This window comes from Diadema setosum, chromosome 4 (assembly GCF_964275005.1).
Source record: "Diadema setosum chromosome 4, eeDiaSeto1, whole genome shotgun sequence".
Classification (NCBI taxonomy): Eukaryota; Metazoa; Echinodermata; class Echinoidea; order Diadematoida; family Diadematidae; genus Diadema; species Diadema setosum.
The window spans coordinates 34857740-34877392 of NC_092688.1; the positions used below are offsets into that span (position 1 = coordinate 34857740).

At 38.8% G+C, this 19653-nt stretch overlaps 1 protein-coding gene across 1 annotated transcript; it reads right to left on the minus strand.

Annotated features, from left to right (window-relative positions):
- Positions 1-627: 627 nt before the first annotated feature.
- On the minus strand, positions 628-19395 carry LOC140227178 (nucleolar complex protein 4 homolog B-like). Its single transcript, XM_072307609.1, has 11 exons — positions 19256-19395; positions 16598-16849; positions 15877-15981; positions 11336-11488; positions 10460-10597; positions 8062-8224; positions 6717-6777; positions 5964-6074; positions 4128-4291; positions 3460-3656; positions 628-1744 (listed from the first exon to the last, which is right to left on the minus strand). Exons 1-11 carry the CDS (start codon positions 19322-19324, stop codon positions 1628-1630), a joined length of 1530 nt encoding a protein of 509 aa, XP_072163710.1. The 5' UTR covers positions 19325-19395; the 3' UTR covers positions 628-1627.
- Positions 19396-19653: the final 258 nt, after the last annotated feature.

The window sequence follows — 19653 nt, forward strand, 5'->3', positions numbered from 1 at the left end:
AAGAGAAATGAGGATCTTACTAGAGCATGTCAAGAATCCCTTCCCTTCAAGTTTTGTCCATTGCGTTCACTGTTCCAAGAGCACCCAAGTGCTGAACTTGAAGAAACGGATCCACATTTCTCTGTGACCACTTCACCAAAGTGAATGGGGTTTTCTGCAAAATGTAGGTAAGAAGTGACAGTTTCATTTCCTGAAATAGCATTCAGATTGTTTGATGATTTGAAAGCTTTCAATGCAAAAATCTGATTGTAATTTTTTTTTTGAAACATACTGTATATTAATGACACATAATTATGTACATGTACAGGAAAATCTCATGCAGCTCCAAGAATCAGAAATATGCATGTTTGCATTCCTGTATGACTGTATTTACAGACACAAGAGCATTAACCCTCTGTTTTATTTTCTTTTTAATGATTTTATAGTGCAAGAGTTTAGAAATAAAGACTTATTGACAGGTCAGCCCCAATAAAGGAGAGAACATCCCTGCATCCAGAGATTTAAATATGCAAGACTTAGCTTATCATGGTTACTTCACTTGCTCAAACAAGAACAGGGAAAAATAGACCAACAATATGAACAACATTGCATTCCACATGATATTACGACCATTGAAACAATTCAAGCTCAAGTTCAATTTCAAGTTTATTTTTCTTAATCTCCAACATAATCAATAGCACATAGTATGTACAATGCGAATGAAAGGAAAGAGATGTCAGCATAAATATGTGTAATCCAAATGCAGGGCACATGGCAGTGCCCCTACTTTTCACAACAAAGAAGTGCAACATCTGAGTGTTAAATAAGTTTGAGATTAAGATGGGGGGTGGGTCCACTTAAAAGCGAATCTTGAAGATTGTGGGTCCCACCATTTTTAATAATAGAATGCTTACAGACTATCATTTATAATTTTTGGATCTAAAGGACATCTTATGAAGCAATTATCTCACAGTTTGTAAATCTCGTACCTGTATCTATCTATAAATAGAAATAATGTATCATATTAAGAATGTATACATTCACAAGATATTCCCACGGATTGTGACAGAAATTCATAAGTAACAAATGCAAACAGAAAAACTGACCAGAAATGAATATTATTTATTAGTGAAAAATTGAGCAAAGAAAATGGGATTCCATCGGGATTCGAACCCAAGACCTCCGGATTGCTAGCCCAGTGCTCTACTGACTGAGCTATAGAAAGCCCTAGTTCAGTGTTCGTCCCAGAAATCCTCAATTCTCAATGCTCGAATGGTCAGAAGCTATAGCAGTGTGTTTGTGTGTGACACACGTACACATTAGAGCCTGGCATAAACCCGAAGGATAATTCAACTTGGGGATAAATGCGAGGGATCACAGGGCTTTGCTTTTCCCAGCAATGGTCCAGCACATGAAACAGCCTCCAACAAAGGAGATTAAGCTTGGCGCAGAGGTAGTTCGACGTGTGGACAGACAATGGCACAAAGGTTATGGAAAACAAGATGATTGAGGGACCACAGATGTTGTACTTTTCGACGCGTCACATGACAAGAGTTTGTTGGAAAGTAGTACGCACTTTCTCACTGAAGATTCTCCATGGAAAAAACAGTAAGAAAAAAAAAAATATTGAGTCCAGCTCAAGTGTTCACTAGAATTCCCAGAATCTACCATCAAACAAGTCCTGCCCTCCTCCGAGAAGGCCTCGTGGTGGTTCAAACTCCAACGGCATTGTCTTCATCTTCTTCTTGGTTTCCTTGGCAACCATCTACAAAAAAAAAACACACACACAGCAAAAATACTAATGAGCAAAAAGCTAAACACAAACAAATACGTCATTGCAATCCTGTCATGGTCGTGGCTGTCAAAAACATTCCTACGAGTGAAATGAAATTTTTTAAAGGATGCTCTTGTATTGTGATGCTCCTTAGCACAAGCAGCAGTCATGGGCACCTATGGTATATAACACCATGCTTGACAAGCAACTGCAATGCAACTGCCCAACACACCTGTAGAATATGTGGCTGTACACAGCTTTACTGCATCATACAATACATTTTAATGAAGAGTAAGGAGAGTTGTATTATGAATAGCACAGGCTGATAAAACCTATCAATATATCTATCATATGCAAAACAGTATTAATCAGTTGAGGACGGTTTGATTTTGCTACAACACGCATTTCCCATAGACGCTTGCCCGAGTATACTCGGGACTAGGCCTCAACTGGTTAAACAAAATAAAATTTAAACTACAGATGTACACCTATCATTTTTCTGCTCATAAGCTGCAACTTAACCTGTTGAGGATGGACTGATTTTGCTACAACAAGTATTTCCCATAGACCCCTGCCCAAGTATACTCGGGACTAGTCCTCTATTTGTTAAAGTTGCCCAACATCTGCTCTTATACTTTACAACTGGAAGAAATGAAGCACCTTAATCATACAAGGGAATGATGATGTCGGAGAGCATCTATGACCCAAGTCCACAGGCAGCAGGAAACTTGGGCCTCAAACAAACTCTCCATTCTCTCTAGCAAGTTTACAGGAGGAGCTCAGAGATACCAATCACATCTCGAGTCCGCTGGAACTTGCCAACCCGCCATGACGTACTCAGTTTCGTGTTGGCGCTTTATCCCCCTTTTGCAAACACCTCACTCAGAGCCTCTTCAAGTGTACTGAAACATACAGTGTAGATCCCTAACTGGCATAGTTCACTGGGATAACCAACGCTGCACACTGGCACTGGTCGAAGGGTCCCTGACCAGTAAGAATCATTGTCGGTCCAGTAACTTTTTCAGGAAAGGACTAGTAAAACATGGAAAAACTGGATACCTACTGGTCCAACAGACAGGTCGAACCAGTAGAAACAAATGGGTTAGTGTGCAGCCCTGGAGGAAATCATCAAGTTAAACCAAGAAACACATACTGCTTGACAAACAATATGACCCCAACATCAGTTTAATAGATTCCTGTTTTATAATAATATCTCATATAAGTCTTATCTATAGACTTTTGAATAGGTGACTGTCACTATCAAAGTTGAAGCCATCGGACTGAAGAATATTCAGAGGTCTTTTTGTGACGTGCGCCATGAGTCAGGTATGCTACCTGTATTTGGGCAACACAGGAAAGGTTATCACTATCTCCTGAATTCTGTAATATATGACTTAAGGAGCTGGGGTTGGGGTTTTTTTTTTTTCTGTCTGAATTGAGGAAAAACATTTAGTTTGCTGTAATTACTATACTAAACATTACCAATTCTAAGTAATATGTCTGTAACTAAAAAAACTTTCAAGGATTTATACGGACAGAGAGAAACACCCTGAGACAGAGAGACAGACAGACGGACATGTCAGTCTGAGTGTAACACATACACAACACACACACACACACACACACACACAAACATACATAACAACACACACATACAGACACAGACACGAGTAATCAGCATAGGAGAGAACACAGTCTGGCCTTGCCTCTTGAACGGTGAGCTCCAGATATTCCACCATGTCCCACTCCATCTTAGGGAGGGGTCTCTCGAGGCTGGCCGCGCTGTTTGACACGCCCGGGTGGTAGTGAGCCCTCAACGTCTGCAGCTCCCACAGGGAGCTCTCCAGGGCGCGGCTCTTGGCAGGGTCTGGCTCCTCCATCCTGTAGGGGTCACCAGAAACCTCTGTGGGAGGTGGAGAAAGGAAGTGACAGAAAAAAATAATAATAAAAAAGAGGAAGTGGAAAGTATACCTGGAGTTTTCAATCAAGAAAATGGTCAAATAGACCATCAAGTAATTTTTCATTTTACTTGAAAAAAGACAATAACAGTGATAAAAATGAATAAAGTAATTCTGTTAGACTTGACAATGCCAGTAGAAACTGATTGTACTAATACATTATACTTATAATTTTCTTAAATCAATATGATTCTCCTCCCTATCCCGAATGACCACTCCACAATTTTTTTTTAAGTGATCTCGCTATCAAAAGGATTAGTGTATGATAATAATAAGCAGGTATTCAATGAAATATTCCTTTTTTAAACCAAAAAAATAAGTAACGCTCAGTACATGTATCATAGATGCCTACTGTCGTATGTATCTTCTCAAACTGCACACACACACACATACACACACACAGAGGACTTCCTTACCCCTTGGTCCGTCCGGCCTGTGAATCAGCACTTTGCAGCTCGGATGCCTCATCAGCAGGTTGCACACAAACGGAATTATCATCAGCAGGGCCTGTGGGGGCGCTGTCAGGGACAGGCGGGACAGCCGCTTGGCAAAGGCAGCCACCACATACGCTGGTAAATGCCTGAAGAAAACAGACAGAAATACACAGTGTAATATACCTGTCTATACATACATGGTATATAATCAAACATAAACATGTAGTCTACTTGGCTAGCATCTTGCAACATTTATTATACAATGAGGATATTTTACAATGAGTTTATGAAATGATTTCATAATAAACCTGTTGGACTGTCAGACTCCTCCCAACCTTTCTGACTGAAAAATAGGGATGATTTGGCTCAAAAGTAGGAAAGAGCAGTTCCCAGAGGAGTGTGTAGTAAAATTATCCAGAAAAATAGGAAACTCCTGTTAAAACAAGAGCTGGAAATGGTCAAAATTCAGTTTCTTTCCTCCAAATTCAGTATGGTTGGGAGGTCAGGATTGCACACTTAAAATGTTGGTGTGTGTGTATATGTTTTGTAATGACAATTGTCAGAGAGCATCTGTAACCCAAGACTATAGTCTGTGAGACACATGGGTCTAATATGGACTCTCTTCCAATATGTTTCTCTTGCAAGTTCCAAGCAGGAGTACAAAGACACCAATTCTGTCTCATCATTCATGTCTTGGATCTTGCTTTCTTGTCAACACTATCAACAGTGTCCTCCAAACCCAACTCGATCTTTAATCAATTTACTTTGCTTTTGTGATGCGTAGTATTGTCAACTTCACATATTTTTCTTTGTTACTACATTGCATTGATGTTGTGTTATTTTGTGTATGAAAATGTTGTTGGAAATGAAATAAATGAAATGAAATGAAACAAACATTACTCTCAGCTAAAATATTTTCTCCTCCTTTCTATGTCGGTGAATAGTTCAGTAACATGCACAAAACCAGGTAAGACCAATCAAAGAGCATGCACAAAGAGCTATGATAGGTTTGACCTACTTTTGGCATTGAGAACACTTGCCATTATTCTCATTATGATTGCATGAGAAAGAATATGACATTCAAGAGGGTTTTTATTCTTCCACCTTCCATCTTCACTCATGCTGTGCATGTAAACATGCAAGCCCAATCAATTTGTCATAATATGCATTTTTCACTGAAGGAAGTCATATCTATGGCAATGTAACATACTCAACCATTTCCATTTATTCCCTTCTGTGTTTGATCATAACTTCCAAATTACAACTACTCAGGGTTTAAATGAGAACAACCCTTGCTACAGGACAAGTCTTGTGAAAGTTACTGCATAAAATTTTCCATAAACACGATGTTAATGGGTTAATGTGTTTAGTTATGATTTTGTATGCCCCACTAACTAAGTCTTACAGGAAATTAATAACTCCTAATTTAATGCCTGTAAAGGGAAACCCTTTCCATCACAACTACATTTCACCAGTTAAACACGTTATTGCTGTAAAACGAGGAATGTTTGCGTGCATTTTAATTTTACAACCTTCGCGAGAGCCGAGTATCGCAAAATTAAAATGCACGCTAAAGATCTTGTCTACACTATATGCACTGAATGTTGGAGGCAACTCGCAAAAATTTCATGCTGCAAATAAGGCCGACAGCTCCCATCCGCTAAATGTTCATGCCACGAAAATATCTTGTTAGTACACTACAGGAAATCTCAACAGCACAATCTCAATACCTGAGTTTTTGCATCATACATCTTGAAAAAGATGACCTGTCACAAATCTAACTGTGGAAGTAGACTGGAGTGTGCGTTTCTTGCTTACGTTGAGGACAAGAACAGGTCTGCAAGGTGGAAGAACCGAGCTTTGTACTTGACATGGAAGACGGACGGCTCAAACAAGGCGTAGAACTTGGTGAAGAACTCTGGATACTCTCTGTATGAATGAAACATACTTATGTCATGCTGTAATCTGTTATTTGAAGGAAGCAGCCCTCACTTGCACGGTATAATGCTTGTATTTAAAACAAAAAGAATGAATTTATATGATTTTTCTTTACTAACTACATTTTGCCATTGTAGGCAAGTCACATAAAATTATCTAAACACAATGTCTCAGTTTCCCAGCTACTTTTTAGCAAATGTCATATAATATCATACTGTCACATAACTGTGAAAAGGGCAAGATTTCCTGATACAGAGCCTTATAATTAATACAAGCTGTTTGGGACCGATAGAATTTTCTCATTAAATAACCAGGGATAAAAACAAAAGAATATTTTAGAGGAATGTGACCTGCAAAATTACCCTGATTTATCAGGTATCTTGCTATATTTGTCTGCAGATCTGAATAAGGAGTTTCCACTGTACAAATTATTTGTGTGTGTGGGGGGGGGGGGGAGGAGGAGGGAAGGGTTTACATATTATAAAGACATACATGCATCTCTTTCAAACTGTACCTAGGTTTCATGACACCCAAGGAAAGGGCAGTTTCACTAATTCAGGGCAGCCCGTAGTATGTCAACCTCCTATCTGCAACACACAACGCAAATCAATCTTCACGCCAGTGCCTACTTACAGGTTGTATTCATTGACAAGAATGAAGATGCCATTTAGGGCCAGGAGACTGATAGCACCACCTTTAACAGAACAGAAAGAAAAAAAAAAAAGAATCATCATTTACACATCAATATTTCTCTTATCAAATAAATTCAGAAGAATGGATCAGAACAATTTTCTTTCAGTGTTTCCATTGCTGGAAAAGGAAACAGCGAAACAGACAGTCTGTGATAGTTAAAATGACAGGGAGGAGAAAATATGGACTTGAGAAAGAATGAAAATATTAACGAAGCAAATGAGAAATATCAGATGAATATCAAGAAAAAAGAACATGAGCAATATAAACTACAATATGTATGGCAACTTGGGTCTTTTCTTTCTAAATTGACACCAAAGTGGGAGTTCATCTTCTAGTCCTTAGTTACCATCATTGTGGCAATTATGCACAACTGAACTCTACACTGCAGAAAATATGAATGAGAATTTATACAACATATACAAAATTTGACTTTTTTTCTTCCAATCAACTTAATAAATCTGTTTCCATTAGTTGCTTTTTGTGTCTCTTTTTTTGTTTCTATCTCCCAATATCTCATTTTGTAAGATTTGTAAGATTTTATTGACTCTATCGACCCCCTCTCGGGGTATGAGAGTACAAACATAATTACAATATCTGAATACAAAAATATAAGTGATAATGTACATGTACATGTGAAAATAACAGATAAATAAATAAATAAATAAATAATCTCAAATACTCCTCTGTTCTGATTGGCAGGTCACAAAGTGTATTGCTACAGCACCGTGGAAATTCTTTAACCCGGGAGTGAGGAACCATGAGATATACAGTTTTTGTATGCAAGAGCCCAGAGATAAAATGATAATTTGAAAACAGATAAAAGTATCAATAGCGAAAACGCATTTTGAGGGAGAACAGTTGTAAGATTTTCTGCGAGACTGCCACAAAGCTGGGCCAAGCGATAATTTTGTTTCCTCTGGTGGCCCGTTATTTCATTTCATACATTTCATTTCTGTATTTGTCAAAATTAGGTATGAAAACATGGCATGGAAAATTGGTTTTGTCACACATTCATAAACACACATTATAATCTTCAAATCTGAAGTGTTGGTGGCCCGACACAGACGGAAACATAACAATCCATTTTGAATCTTCAGATCCCAATTGGGCCACCAAAAAATAGCCTTGGATTTGGTGGTCTGACATCAATTTTTTTTCTGGTTCCTGGCTACCAGGCCACCACTACTGTTGAGCCCTGCGAAAAGAAAAACCCACAGAAAAACAGAATAGGAGCACATTGTCCAAGCTTTGGGTGTCGCATCACTCTCTGTCCATCAACACTGACCTATGTCGTAGGAAGCCGTGAGGAAGTCGGTGAGCAGGAGAGGACTGGTCATGTGGGGCATGACACTCTCGTGGATGTTGACCAGGATCTGCTTGTAGACGGACGTCGGGAGCGGCAGTCGCAGGAAAGCCAGCCAGGTGTTTGTGAAGACACGCTGGTGTTCCTGATGGTGGGTTGGGACAAAGAAAAGAAAATCATTTTGATGTACAGTGTTTGAGACACAAGACAATTTCTCATTATAGCCAATACTGTTGTTGGCATCTGTTCTGTGTCATTGATTTTAACAAAATGGCATGTGATTTAACAATTATGATGAAGTCATTCACCAAATAATTACAATATACTCTTACAATGAATCTATATAAAAGGCAATTCCCCAAGTTTGCATCTGGATATCTTTAAATGTGTATCATGCATCAGCATTCCAGTTTCTTGAGAAGTTTGATGTTACAAAAAATGTCAATCTGTTTTAACACACTACAAACAATGTATTAAAAACTAGAAATGTCGCTACGGCGACTGATGCCTCCGCCATAATGCATGATTCTCCCAATAGGTGTATAGTACAATGTCTTGACAATGTGTGATGACAGTTTCACATAACTGGCAAAATATCGAAATAACAGGTTTGTCAGAAATATCTTGAATGTTCACTTTCCACGAACTGGGTTTGCTATAATTGTCTATTAAAGAGTGCAGGTACACATATTTGGGGAATTGAAAATTTTTACTTGACTTCTGACCGACCTTATTATAAGTTTATGCATTGAGTATAATTTTCAAGGTATGAAGAAAGAGTGTAATTACAGTACAAAATAATTTTTTTTCATTTAAACCTGACCTTTGACCCTTAACCTTTGACCTTTGACCTTCTGGCTGGAAATTTCCAAGAGAATCTCCATCAAGTAATACATGTACATATATTAAACACTTTTAAAACTAATAATGCAATCATTGCATATACTAGTATACATGTATGAGGGAAATACAGTAGTAACATTTTGAGGAGTTGACCTTGACCTTTGAACCCCTGACTATTGACCCATGACCCCTAAATTCCCTAGATAATCCCTGCCAGTCAGTACATGCATATGTACCATGTTCCATGAAGATACATTGAACCATTTGCGAGAAAAGTGATATTGCAACATTTTCACCTAACCTTTGACCTTTTGACCTTTGACCTTATGACATGAAACTCTCTCTGGAGAACCCTTACGCAGTAGTACATGTCTACACTAAGTTTCAAGAAAATAACTGCGGGCATTGCATAGATATGGGGGAAATAGCAACATTTTTAGCATTTGACCTTGACCTTTTGACCTTTGACCTCTTTTCAATGTCACTAGAATCTACTCAACTAATTGTCCCATCATACATCATCCTTGGACCAAGTCTGGTGAAAGCTGCTTCATCCAGTTTTGAGTTATCACATAAACAGATAAATTTTAGGATTTGACCTTGATCTTTGACCTTTGACCTCTATCCGATTTCACTGAAAAACTAATCAAGTAATTGTCCCATCATACATCATCCTCCAACAAAGTTTGGTGAAATTTGCTCCATACAGTCTTGAGTTATCGCGTAAACGGATACAATTTCATGATTTGACCTTGACCTATGACCTTTGACCTTTAGCCGATTTCACCCAAAATCTTATCAAATCGTTGCCCCATCATAATTCATACTTGGACCAAGTTTGGTAAAATTCCAGTAAATATTACTCAAGTTATCGCGTAAACGAAAGCGGACGGACGTACGGACGGACGGACGTACGGACGTACGGACGTACGCACGGACGGACGGACAACCCGAAAACATAATGCCTCCGGCACCACATCGTGGCGGAGGCATGAAAATACTCAACAATATCACTTTACCCTATTCACATGCGAATTTTAAAATATGAAATGATTCCTTATGTTCCCTATACAATTTCTCATCAAAAATGTGAAAATTTGTTGGAAATAAATCTCATGAAAAGTAGTGACAAGAAGCAGTGAACAACAATATCAAGACTTTGCACAATTATGCATCTTCCAATGCAAACTCACTATTAACCCGTTGAGGACGGACTGATTTTGCTACAACATGCATTTCCCATGGACACCCTGCCCGAGTATACAGGGGTCGCACTTAACTTTTTTTTTAACTAGCCAGGCGGACTACTTAGAATCAATTTTGACACTGAAGCAATATTTTGGCTAGCCAGACGGACTAGTAACTTCAGAATTTTTCGATTTTTAGCTAGTCCAACATGATTTTGGGTGGCCAATGGCCAGCGGACCATCGCCAATTTCGAACCCTGGTATACTCGCGACTCGTCCTCAACAGGTTAAGGGAGCAACAGAGCATGTGAAACTCATTTTCTTTTTTTCTTTTTGAAAGCATGTCTCACCTTCACACTTGCTATCTTCACGTGGTCTTCTGGATCTGGCGCGACTCCCAGAAAATTGTTGATGCTTTCATCATCCGTTGGCATGGAGACGGTATTCAGGAGGAGCACGATGTTGTTGCATGCGACAGTTAGTTCTGCCTGCACAAGAGACATGACGCAAGACCATTGCTCCATCTTGTGCTATCAACATCGCTTTGCAACATACTGTACAAACACACACACACAAGTCTTATACACACTGATATGACAGGAGCAATTGTTAGATCATTCATTCGAATGATGGCACAATGTGCCTGCTTGATACCGTTTGCTGACTGTTGCTAGTCACCAATTACTATCAAACTGCCAATATCCTGAAAAATGCATCCTCTGGAGTGGCTAACAGTTTATTACATAAAGATGGGCAATAATAAATATCATTCTTTTCTCAGGGTGGCATGCCTCCCCCTCCCCAAAAAAGTGAAAAATACATGTTGTATGAAGACAAGACTCTCATTGGTCTTGACTTTCATCTCAGCTTCAAGACAGATTTTATTTTTACGCATCTTCCCAGTTGCACTATTCACAGGTGGGTCACTGACAAAACTATCACATCAGGGACCCTACACACAATTACAATCTTTTTATTTGTACAGTTTATAGAAGCATTCGGCATAAAATACACTTGGTTGATAATGCATTGGCCCCGTTGACTATTTCCATAAATGCATTTGCTATAGCGTCTCAATATCCTCATCCATGTGGGAAAAAAAGAGAGGAGAGATCATAGGAATTTCATATCACTCAATCACAGTTTAACTGCTGAAATTCTTAACACATGAGGATAAGCACTGGAATGAATATTGTTGCCAATTTGGAGAGGAAATGAACACTCACCTGAGTGAGTTTCTCCCATGACACTCTGGAGATGTGACGGTACAGATGCTGCAATGCGTGGTGCCTGACATCATCATATGCCATGTACTCCTTGAACTGGCCAATCAGCTCACTCATGACAACCTTTTGCGACAGCAACTGGGGTAGCAAAAGCTGCCGGTGGAACAAAATCAATTGGCAGATCTTAGTGAGATAGGTACATCACGCCATAACTTGGTACATAGGATGGGTATACTACCATGAAAGGCCCCCTTTGCACAAAACTGTGCTTACTTTACAATTAATGGTAGCTCTACAAGTAATGGTATTAAACCAAATACAGTGAAACCCCGTTATAACGAGTTCGGTTATAACGAGGAACCGCTTATAACGAGGTGATCGCGTCGGTCCCATTTTCCTTTGCATGTAAACCTATGGCAGAACGAATCGGTTATAACGAGTTCGGTTATAACGAGATTCCGGTTATAACGAGGACAATTTCGGTAAATCATGATAAAGAAAAACATAGGCAATTTGATCGGATATAACGAGGTTCCATTTCTTGACCAAATTGCCGCTTTCAAACACGCGACAAATTGAAAACCGAATTCACGCTATCCACGTCTTTTCCCGTTTTGCAGAGAACCGTTCCTTCCATGTTTTCTTCTTAATCACGCGATAAGACACAGGAATACCTTCCGATGTTCCTACTAAATTATTAAACATAATCATTCGATTTTCTTTTTCGCGAGAAACGCGTGTGTGATATGAGGTCAGACCACAGTGCAACGAGAAAAAAAAAAATAGATAACGCATTCAAAAACTTTTCATGTAGCGACAACTGTGACCAAAAATGGACAATTGGAATGCGAGTGCAACTCATCATTATATCCTTTCCAATTTTAGTTCCGACTTCCAGTTCTTTTGCTGGTTTTGAGCAAAAATGCCGAAATAATAAAATCATCGCCCCGATCCCGCCGGGTGACAGTAGCGTTAAAATAGTTGAGTAACGCATGTTAACCTACTTAATCGGTGTTCAGAAAAAGAAACAAACGCATTTATTGGTTTGAATAGATCTGGATTTGTTCATTATCATTTAACAAATGATAATTTAAATATGAGTGTGTTATCAAAGCAGAAATAATTAGTGAAATCATCGCGATCCCGGCGGGTGACAGTAGAGTACAAATAGTTGAATAACGCATGTTAAGCTACTTAATCGGTGTTCAGAAAAAGAAACAAACGCATGTATTAGTTTGAATAGATCTGGATTTGTTCATTATCATTCAACGAATGATAATTCAAAAATGATTAAAGCCGAAATAAATAATGAAATCATCGCGATCTCGCCGGGTGACAGTAGCGTAAAAATAGTTGAATATAACGCATGTTAACCTACTTAATCGGTGCTCGGAAAAAGAAACAAACGCATTCGACATTTCAAGAACGGATGTACAAAACGCGAAGAGATTTTCGGAAGAAAATAAAGGACGCATTTTTAATCCCTTTGAGCGCAACGATCATACATTGTATAAAATTACAGCCAAATGATTCATGAAATTATCGAATTCCCGCTGGGCACCAACAGCGTAAAATACCTCGCAAGTTAGCGGTAAACAACGCACGTATGTTACTTTGAAATCATCGCGATCTCGCCAGGTGACAGTAGCGTAAAAAAAAGTTGAATGACGCATGTTAACCTAAATCAGAAAAAGAAACAAACGCATTTATTAGTTTGAATAGATCTGGGTTTGTTCATTATCACAATTTTAACACTGCATTTCACAATGGTGATTGCGTAAAAAGGATGACAACCTCCTACATTCAATCCTGTCGCATATTTTTCAAGAACGGTCGTACAAAACGCGAAGAGATTTTCGGAAGAAAATAAAGAACGCATTTTTTTATCCATTTGGGCGCAACGATCATACATTGTACAAGATTACAGCCGAAATGATTCATGAAAACATCGCATTCCCGCTGGGCACCAACAGCGTAAAAATACCTAGCAAGTTACGGTAAACGAGGCCTGTATGTTACTCTGTATATTTGCGCTGGTGTTTATTAGAAAAAGCTTAACAAACAAGAATTACAATAAAGAATTAACTTATCATTTCAGCCCCTGTTTCTTTGTCTAATTCACAAATAATTTCCCTTCATTCTCTCAATAATAACGCTCAATAATTGTGTAATAACAACGCAAAGGATATGTTCTTAAGTTTCATTGATGGGTATATGATGTCATGCTTATGTTTTTCTTTGTTTTTGATGCGTACGGTTATAACGAGGTACCGGTTATAACGAGGTAATATCGCCGGTCCCACGGACCTTGTTATAACGGGGTTCCACTGTAGCAACACTACTCTTTGGTCAATCAGAGCTAAGAAATCATTGACGGTTACCATCGAGTGTAGAGTTACCATTAATTGCAATGTTACCAGAGTTTTATGGAACAGGGCCAACTCTGTATTGATCACAGACTCATCTTGAGTCAAACTTCATGAAAAAAATATTTGGAGGCTGAACCCCTGACCTGTCTTTAATAACTTGTTCACGTTTACTCACTTTAATTTATTAGAGTTGGACACGTTTTCTTGTGTAATTGGCGCACAGTTATTGCCTCTGTTGTATTCATGACTCCTTATATTGTTCAAGTACCTCAGTCCCCATATTCCAGTTATATCTATTTGCTTATCTTTCTGATATAATCAACTAATTTACTATTAAACCAACTGCAAGTTTCAAAGAATGAACTATTGATGTACACTGTACACGTATGTTATGCTTGTTAAAGAGGATCAGCACTCACAAGATTCACAAGGCCAATATGCATTACCTTAGAGTCCATACACGTTAAACGACAAATCCACCTTCATATACATGTAGATTGAGTGAATGCAGCAATATTTGTAGGACACATCAGTGAAAGTTTGGGGAAAATCGGACAATCCGTTCAAAAGTTATGAATTTTTAAAGTATCTACACAGTCACTGCTGGATGTCAAGACTACTAGAGTGTATGATGTCACATGGCTTCAACGATATCAGGAAAATTTCACAAAATTTTATTTTCAAAAAGTACATATTTCCTCGACTCGTAATATTATTCCCCCTTGCCTTCGGAAAGAGGGAAGTCAAGTGTTCTTTTATTATGTGAGAAAAGTGAAAATATCTTGAATTTTCCTAATACTTTCTTTATATCGTTATGTGACATCACAAGCTGTAGTAGTCTTCTCATCCAGCAGTGACTCAGCAGAAACTTCAAAAATTCATAACTTTTGAACGGATTGTCCAATTTTCCTCAAACTTTTGCTGATGTGTTCTATTAATATTGCTGCATTCACTCAATCCACATGTCTATGAAGGTGAACTTGTCCTTTAAAGAGTTTTGTTAATAAGCAAACAGACCTGTGAGCAGTTTTACCTCTTTGCATCATGGAAAGGATGCAAAGGTTCTCAATAAACTGCTCCATGATTTATCTCGCAAGATGGTAGGAAGGGTGAAGGACATGAGAGAGTCCTTCCCCTGCTGGATAAACCTTGCTGTGAATCTCTCAATTTACACTGCAACTCAAAGTACATACAGAGTGCACAGTAAATATCTAATGAATAACACTAATGAATAACACTTACATTCGTATAGCGTTTAATACTGATGTTTTTAAGCGCATTAATCCGGAAAAAAAAAAAAATATTGAAATAAGATATACAGCATTATGTACATATGATACTAGTATAACAACAACAACAACAACAACAACAACAACAACAACAACAACAACAACAACAACAAATTAGGATTGAGTAAATAGATAAGTTTTCAGCAATGATTTGAACTTATCAATACTTTCAGCATTACAGATATAGAGAGGGAGTTTGTTCCACAGAAATATTTCATGAATAAAAGCTCAACAAAAAGAAACTACAACAATTTGTAAGTTGCCAAATAAGAGTTACTGTACATTCAGTAGTTTGGTTGCAGCTGATCAAATTATACTATCAATTATCACAATTATCTTTAAGGGTGGAGCAGCAAACAGTGCAAACATGCAGCTACATAAGTCTCTTTTTCAGACTCAAAATGCTTGTAACACCAAAAATTGATAAAGAAATGTTATACAATTTTTTATCACATTTGTGTAACCCATGAACCGTTCTGACACCTACTGTACTAGTATCTCAACTTTATAATAATTAGAAAAAAAAACATTATTATGTAAATGTATGTGCAGTTACTCCACTGTGCATATCATTATGGTTGATGCTAGCCTCTGCCTTGTCCTCAACCACGGATAGGTAAGGTTACCTTTCCCACACGCTCAGGTTAAGCTCTGCCCAGTTATACCATTCTATGGTCCTTATGTACAGTACATTCATATCAAAGACACAGGGAAACGTGAGTTGCTACCGAGTTCTTGCTTAAACTGATGCTCTGACCCTCATTTCTTCTTAAGACTTTTTGCCAAATGACTTTTCATGAGTCGGCGCTCAGACACATAAATCCATCATATAGCTATACCATTTTGGTATAGCTAGATCATTTTGGTACACAATATTACTTACAGCGATGATGTGAGCAGGAAAAGAATAGGCATTGTTGGGATCCACCTTCAGCGGATGATGGGATTCTTGTGCTACAAATTTCATCAGCGTACTCAGGGCAAGATCCTATGAAAACAAAGCAAGGAAAAACAAAATAAAACCATAGAAAGGCAAATTCAACCTTTTGAAATTCTGACAATATTTACACTAAGAGTTTGAAAACATGCCCTCAGGCTTATATCTGATAACGAATACAATTCAAGATGTCACTCATGTAAACAGTATGGGGTGCTCACAATGATTCGTATTGTTAAGTTAAAAGCACTCATGAAAGGAGACATTTCAAGCATTTCTCCTACATTTCAAAGGTGCTCACATATCTTTCGGACGCAAAGTTACATTTTGTAAATTCACACCAAACTTCTAATTCAAATGTAAATAATCAGCCATCCGCATCGTCTCCTTTCACAAATCAAACAGCAGCATTTGTTGTTTCAATACCTCTATATACATTTTTATCACTCACCTCAAGATTTATGATTATCTCTCTTTTTTTTCCTTTTATTTAGTATCGTGTACTCTGTAACTGCATTCAAATTTTCCTAATTCACACTTTCATCAATGATCTTCACAAGGTGCGAGTGCTCGAGCTACAACTATTGTAGTTGAAATGCTTATTTTGCCAATTTGTAAAATTTGCAAAAGGACCAATGATATAATACAGTGCTAGTACTTCACTCACCTGTGCTATACGGGAGCCAAGGACGGTGCCAACTACTCGCGAAAGGCATTTGATGGCGTCGCTGTACTTGGCTCTCAGCCAGCTGCGGTGTTTTTCGTCATCACTCAGTGGAGCGGACTGAGGGTCTTTGTCTACCAGTGAGGGCTTGGATGACGAAGACGATGATGACTTCATCGCATCCCGGGTGAGCAAGGTTGAGAAGATCTTGTTGGTGGCCTGTATGGCAGCTTTCACCGCATCCTTGTCTTCCGACTTATATTGACATACACACAAAACAAGAGGCAAATGTGTGATACTACATGTATTACTAATTGAAGCTTTGATATTCATGAATCATATTTGTTGTGTGGTGTAAATACTGGGTATGTAGACTGGGCTTATTAAATCAATGTTACAAGTCTTTAATATCAGTGAATAATCTTACTTTAGATATTTAGTAAAAAAAAAAGGTCAAAACAGATAGAAATACACAGATATACTCTCATGACTTAGTTAAAAAGAATGTACATATGAACATACATTAGTGCAGAGAGAGAGAGAAAGGTGGACAGATAGACTGAATAATAAAATATAAGGTATAAACCACTTGGGAAGTGTCCTGCTTCACATTAATCATAGCAGATTGTTGTAGACTTTGCTGCTTAAAATGTTTTTGGGCATCAATCATTCCCAAATTCACATAGCCATATTCTGAGTGGCTGAACACGGAGCTGCTCACAGCCACATGTGTGTGACTATACTGGACATCAACACATGAAGAAGCTGATGTGTGCAGCCACATCCAAACGCAATTTCGGTGCTAAACGTTTAATAGTGCTTGGTATCTAGTGCTGTAGTGTTACATCTCCCACACAACTGCCAGAAATCATGCTCCAACACCGACACTCAGATACAAATCACATTATCGATCCTAACACTAACATTAATATCAAGTGTTGGCATCTAATCACCGTGAAGTCCAAGAGAAATGCACAACGAAAACAGTGATGGCGCACGGTTCATGTCAAATAAAAAAAAAAGATGTAGATCTAGACTCTACTACATGTTGTATGTAGCCATGACTGCACTGCTTACCGGTACAATAGTTTGAGACACTGCCCACTGGTATGTTAGTGGAATGAGGAAGATATGCATCCAAATGCCACAAATTCCATCCCTTCTCCAAAATACAAGGTTCATATGAAATTTTCTCAAATTGGAGCTGATGGCCTTTTTTGTGGCATTAAATTTTCGCGAGTTGCCTCCCTGCGCTCTTATAATGGCGCCAGTGGCAATGCATGGGTAAATTACATTTGTACATAACCGTCATATTAAAGAAGAACTTAAGCATGCATAGCCATTGACCGAAAGATCGGTCTGTATCTGTCCGTCGGGGAATGTTCCACGGAGACTGCGTCTGGCTTCACGGATCCCCTCCGTATACAGACCGAAGTCAATGATTGCGGCTCCTGTGTGGAGCAGTCGCGCACAGATCAAACGTTACGATAAACCAAATTTCAGACAGCTTTTTTACATTGAAACAAGTTTGACATGACATGACACATTATGCAGCAATATTTGGGATAAATTTCTCAATTGTGCAATCGAAATACTCACATAAACTCGGTTATAACGCAGAAATTTTATCGATATCGCAACATCGCCGTTCGCAAGCTGTAAGTCGCCATTTTGAATCTGTAAGCCAATCACATGCGAGGTACGTGTTTTAGTAAAACAAACGCTTAGAAGCTACCTCGCATGTGATTGGCTAATAGATTCATAGTGTACGTTTCTGCAGTTTGAACGTGACGACGCGACAGGCTGTGTTTTACGTTGGAAATTATACTAAAATGTTGGATTATTCATTAATCTGGTGAGTGTAATGTATTCTTAAAAAGCTAATTTCACTATACAAGCTTAAATATGCCGACCTACGGCCGTGAATTAGACGCAATCGAGAAGGGTGAGGTACCTCACCTAATTTTCCATAGAGACAGTGGTTAAGAACATCCACACAGCAATGGGTACTGCAACCTTCCGTCTGTCTACGGAGGACAGCGTTAATGCCTAATGGCAAAATATAAAGAGTCCTCCGGACAGACGGATCTTTCTGTCTAGCATAGCCAGTGGAGTGCCAGTGCATTTTATTTTTTTAATTTCCCTAAATCTTGGCTCTCGCAAAATCAAAATGCACGCAAACATTCCTTGTTTTACAGTAGAAGCCTAAAATAATAAAGCCTCCTCTGAAACCCAGGATTGCCCCATCGAGCTCCCTCTTGAGCTCTCTGGGTCTAACAAGGTTAGGAAAACTGAACCAGACAGATTTTTGCTGAAGTAGTGAAGCACTCTCTTTCAGCTCTTGACTGAAAGATCGGTCTGTATCTTTTCTATGTTTTTCCTATAGTTACATGTCTACGGAGAAGAGCCGCATAAGTTCAAAAAAAAAATGATTTTAAAACGGATTTTTCCTGTCTATGAAATTAATTTCCCATAGGGGAGTCTACATAATTTACAGGCTAATCGCACCGTACCAGCGTCCAGCGACCACAACCCCAAAACGTTCGTGTCGGGACAGCGCCCCGGCGCGCTACAGGCCAGAGTCAGAGAGGCGGAGCTGGAGCGGAGGTACGATCTGTAAGTAAGACCTATTTGGCAATTTGGAATCGTAGTCTGCTCTACCTTCAGGTATTCAAGGATTTCCAGGATGTTCTCTTTCTGCCCATTTGAGGCCAAGGCATCTTTGGTCATCTGCTTGATGCGGGAACCGATCTTTTTCTTCTCGATACGAGGAGGTTTCTCCTCAAAATCCACGTGTTCCGCCATGCTTGCTCTTCAAGCCCGTATAAACCCCAAAGGTTGACTATGAATCACGCCACCCACGTGCACTCGCGCTGCGATATAATATGCACGAATGAATGAACAGGCTAGATGATGAGATGCAAAAAGAGTACAGTGTTCATGCTACCTTCTGCGTTCAGTAAATGGCGCCATCTTCAGTTTGATGCCTTGCAAAATATGGGCGTGAATGAATACAAAACAAGAGAATGTGCACCGCGGATCCAAAGCAACGAAACCGC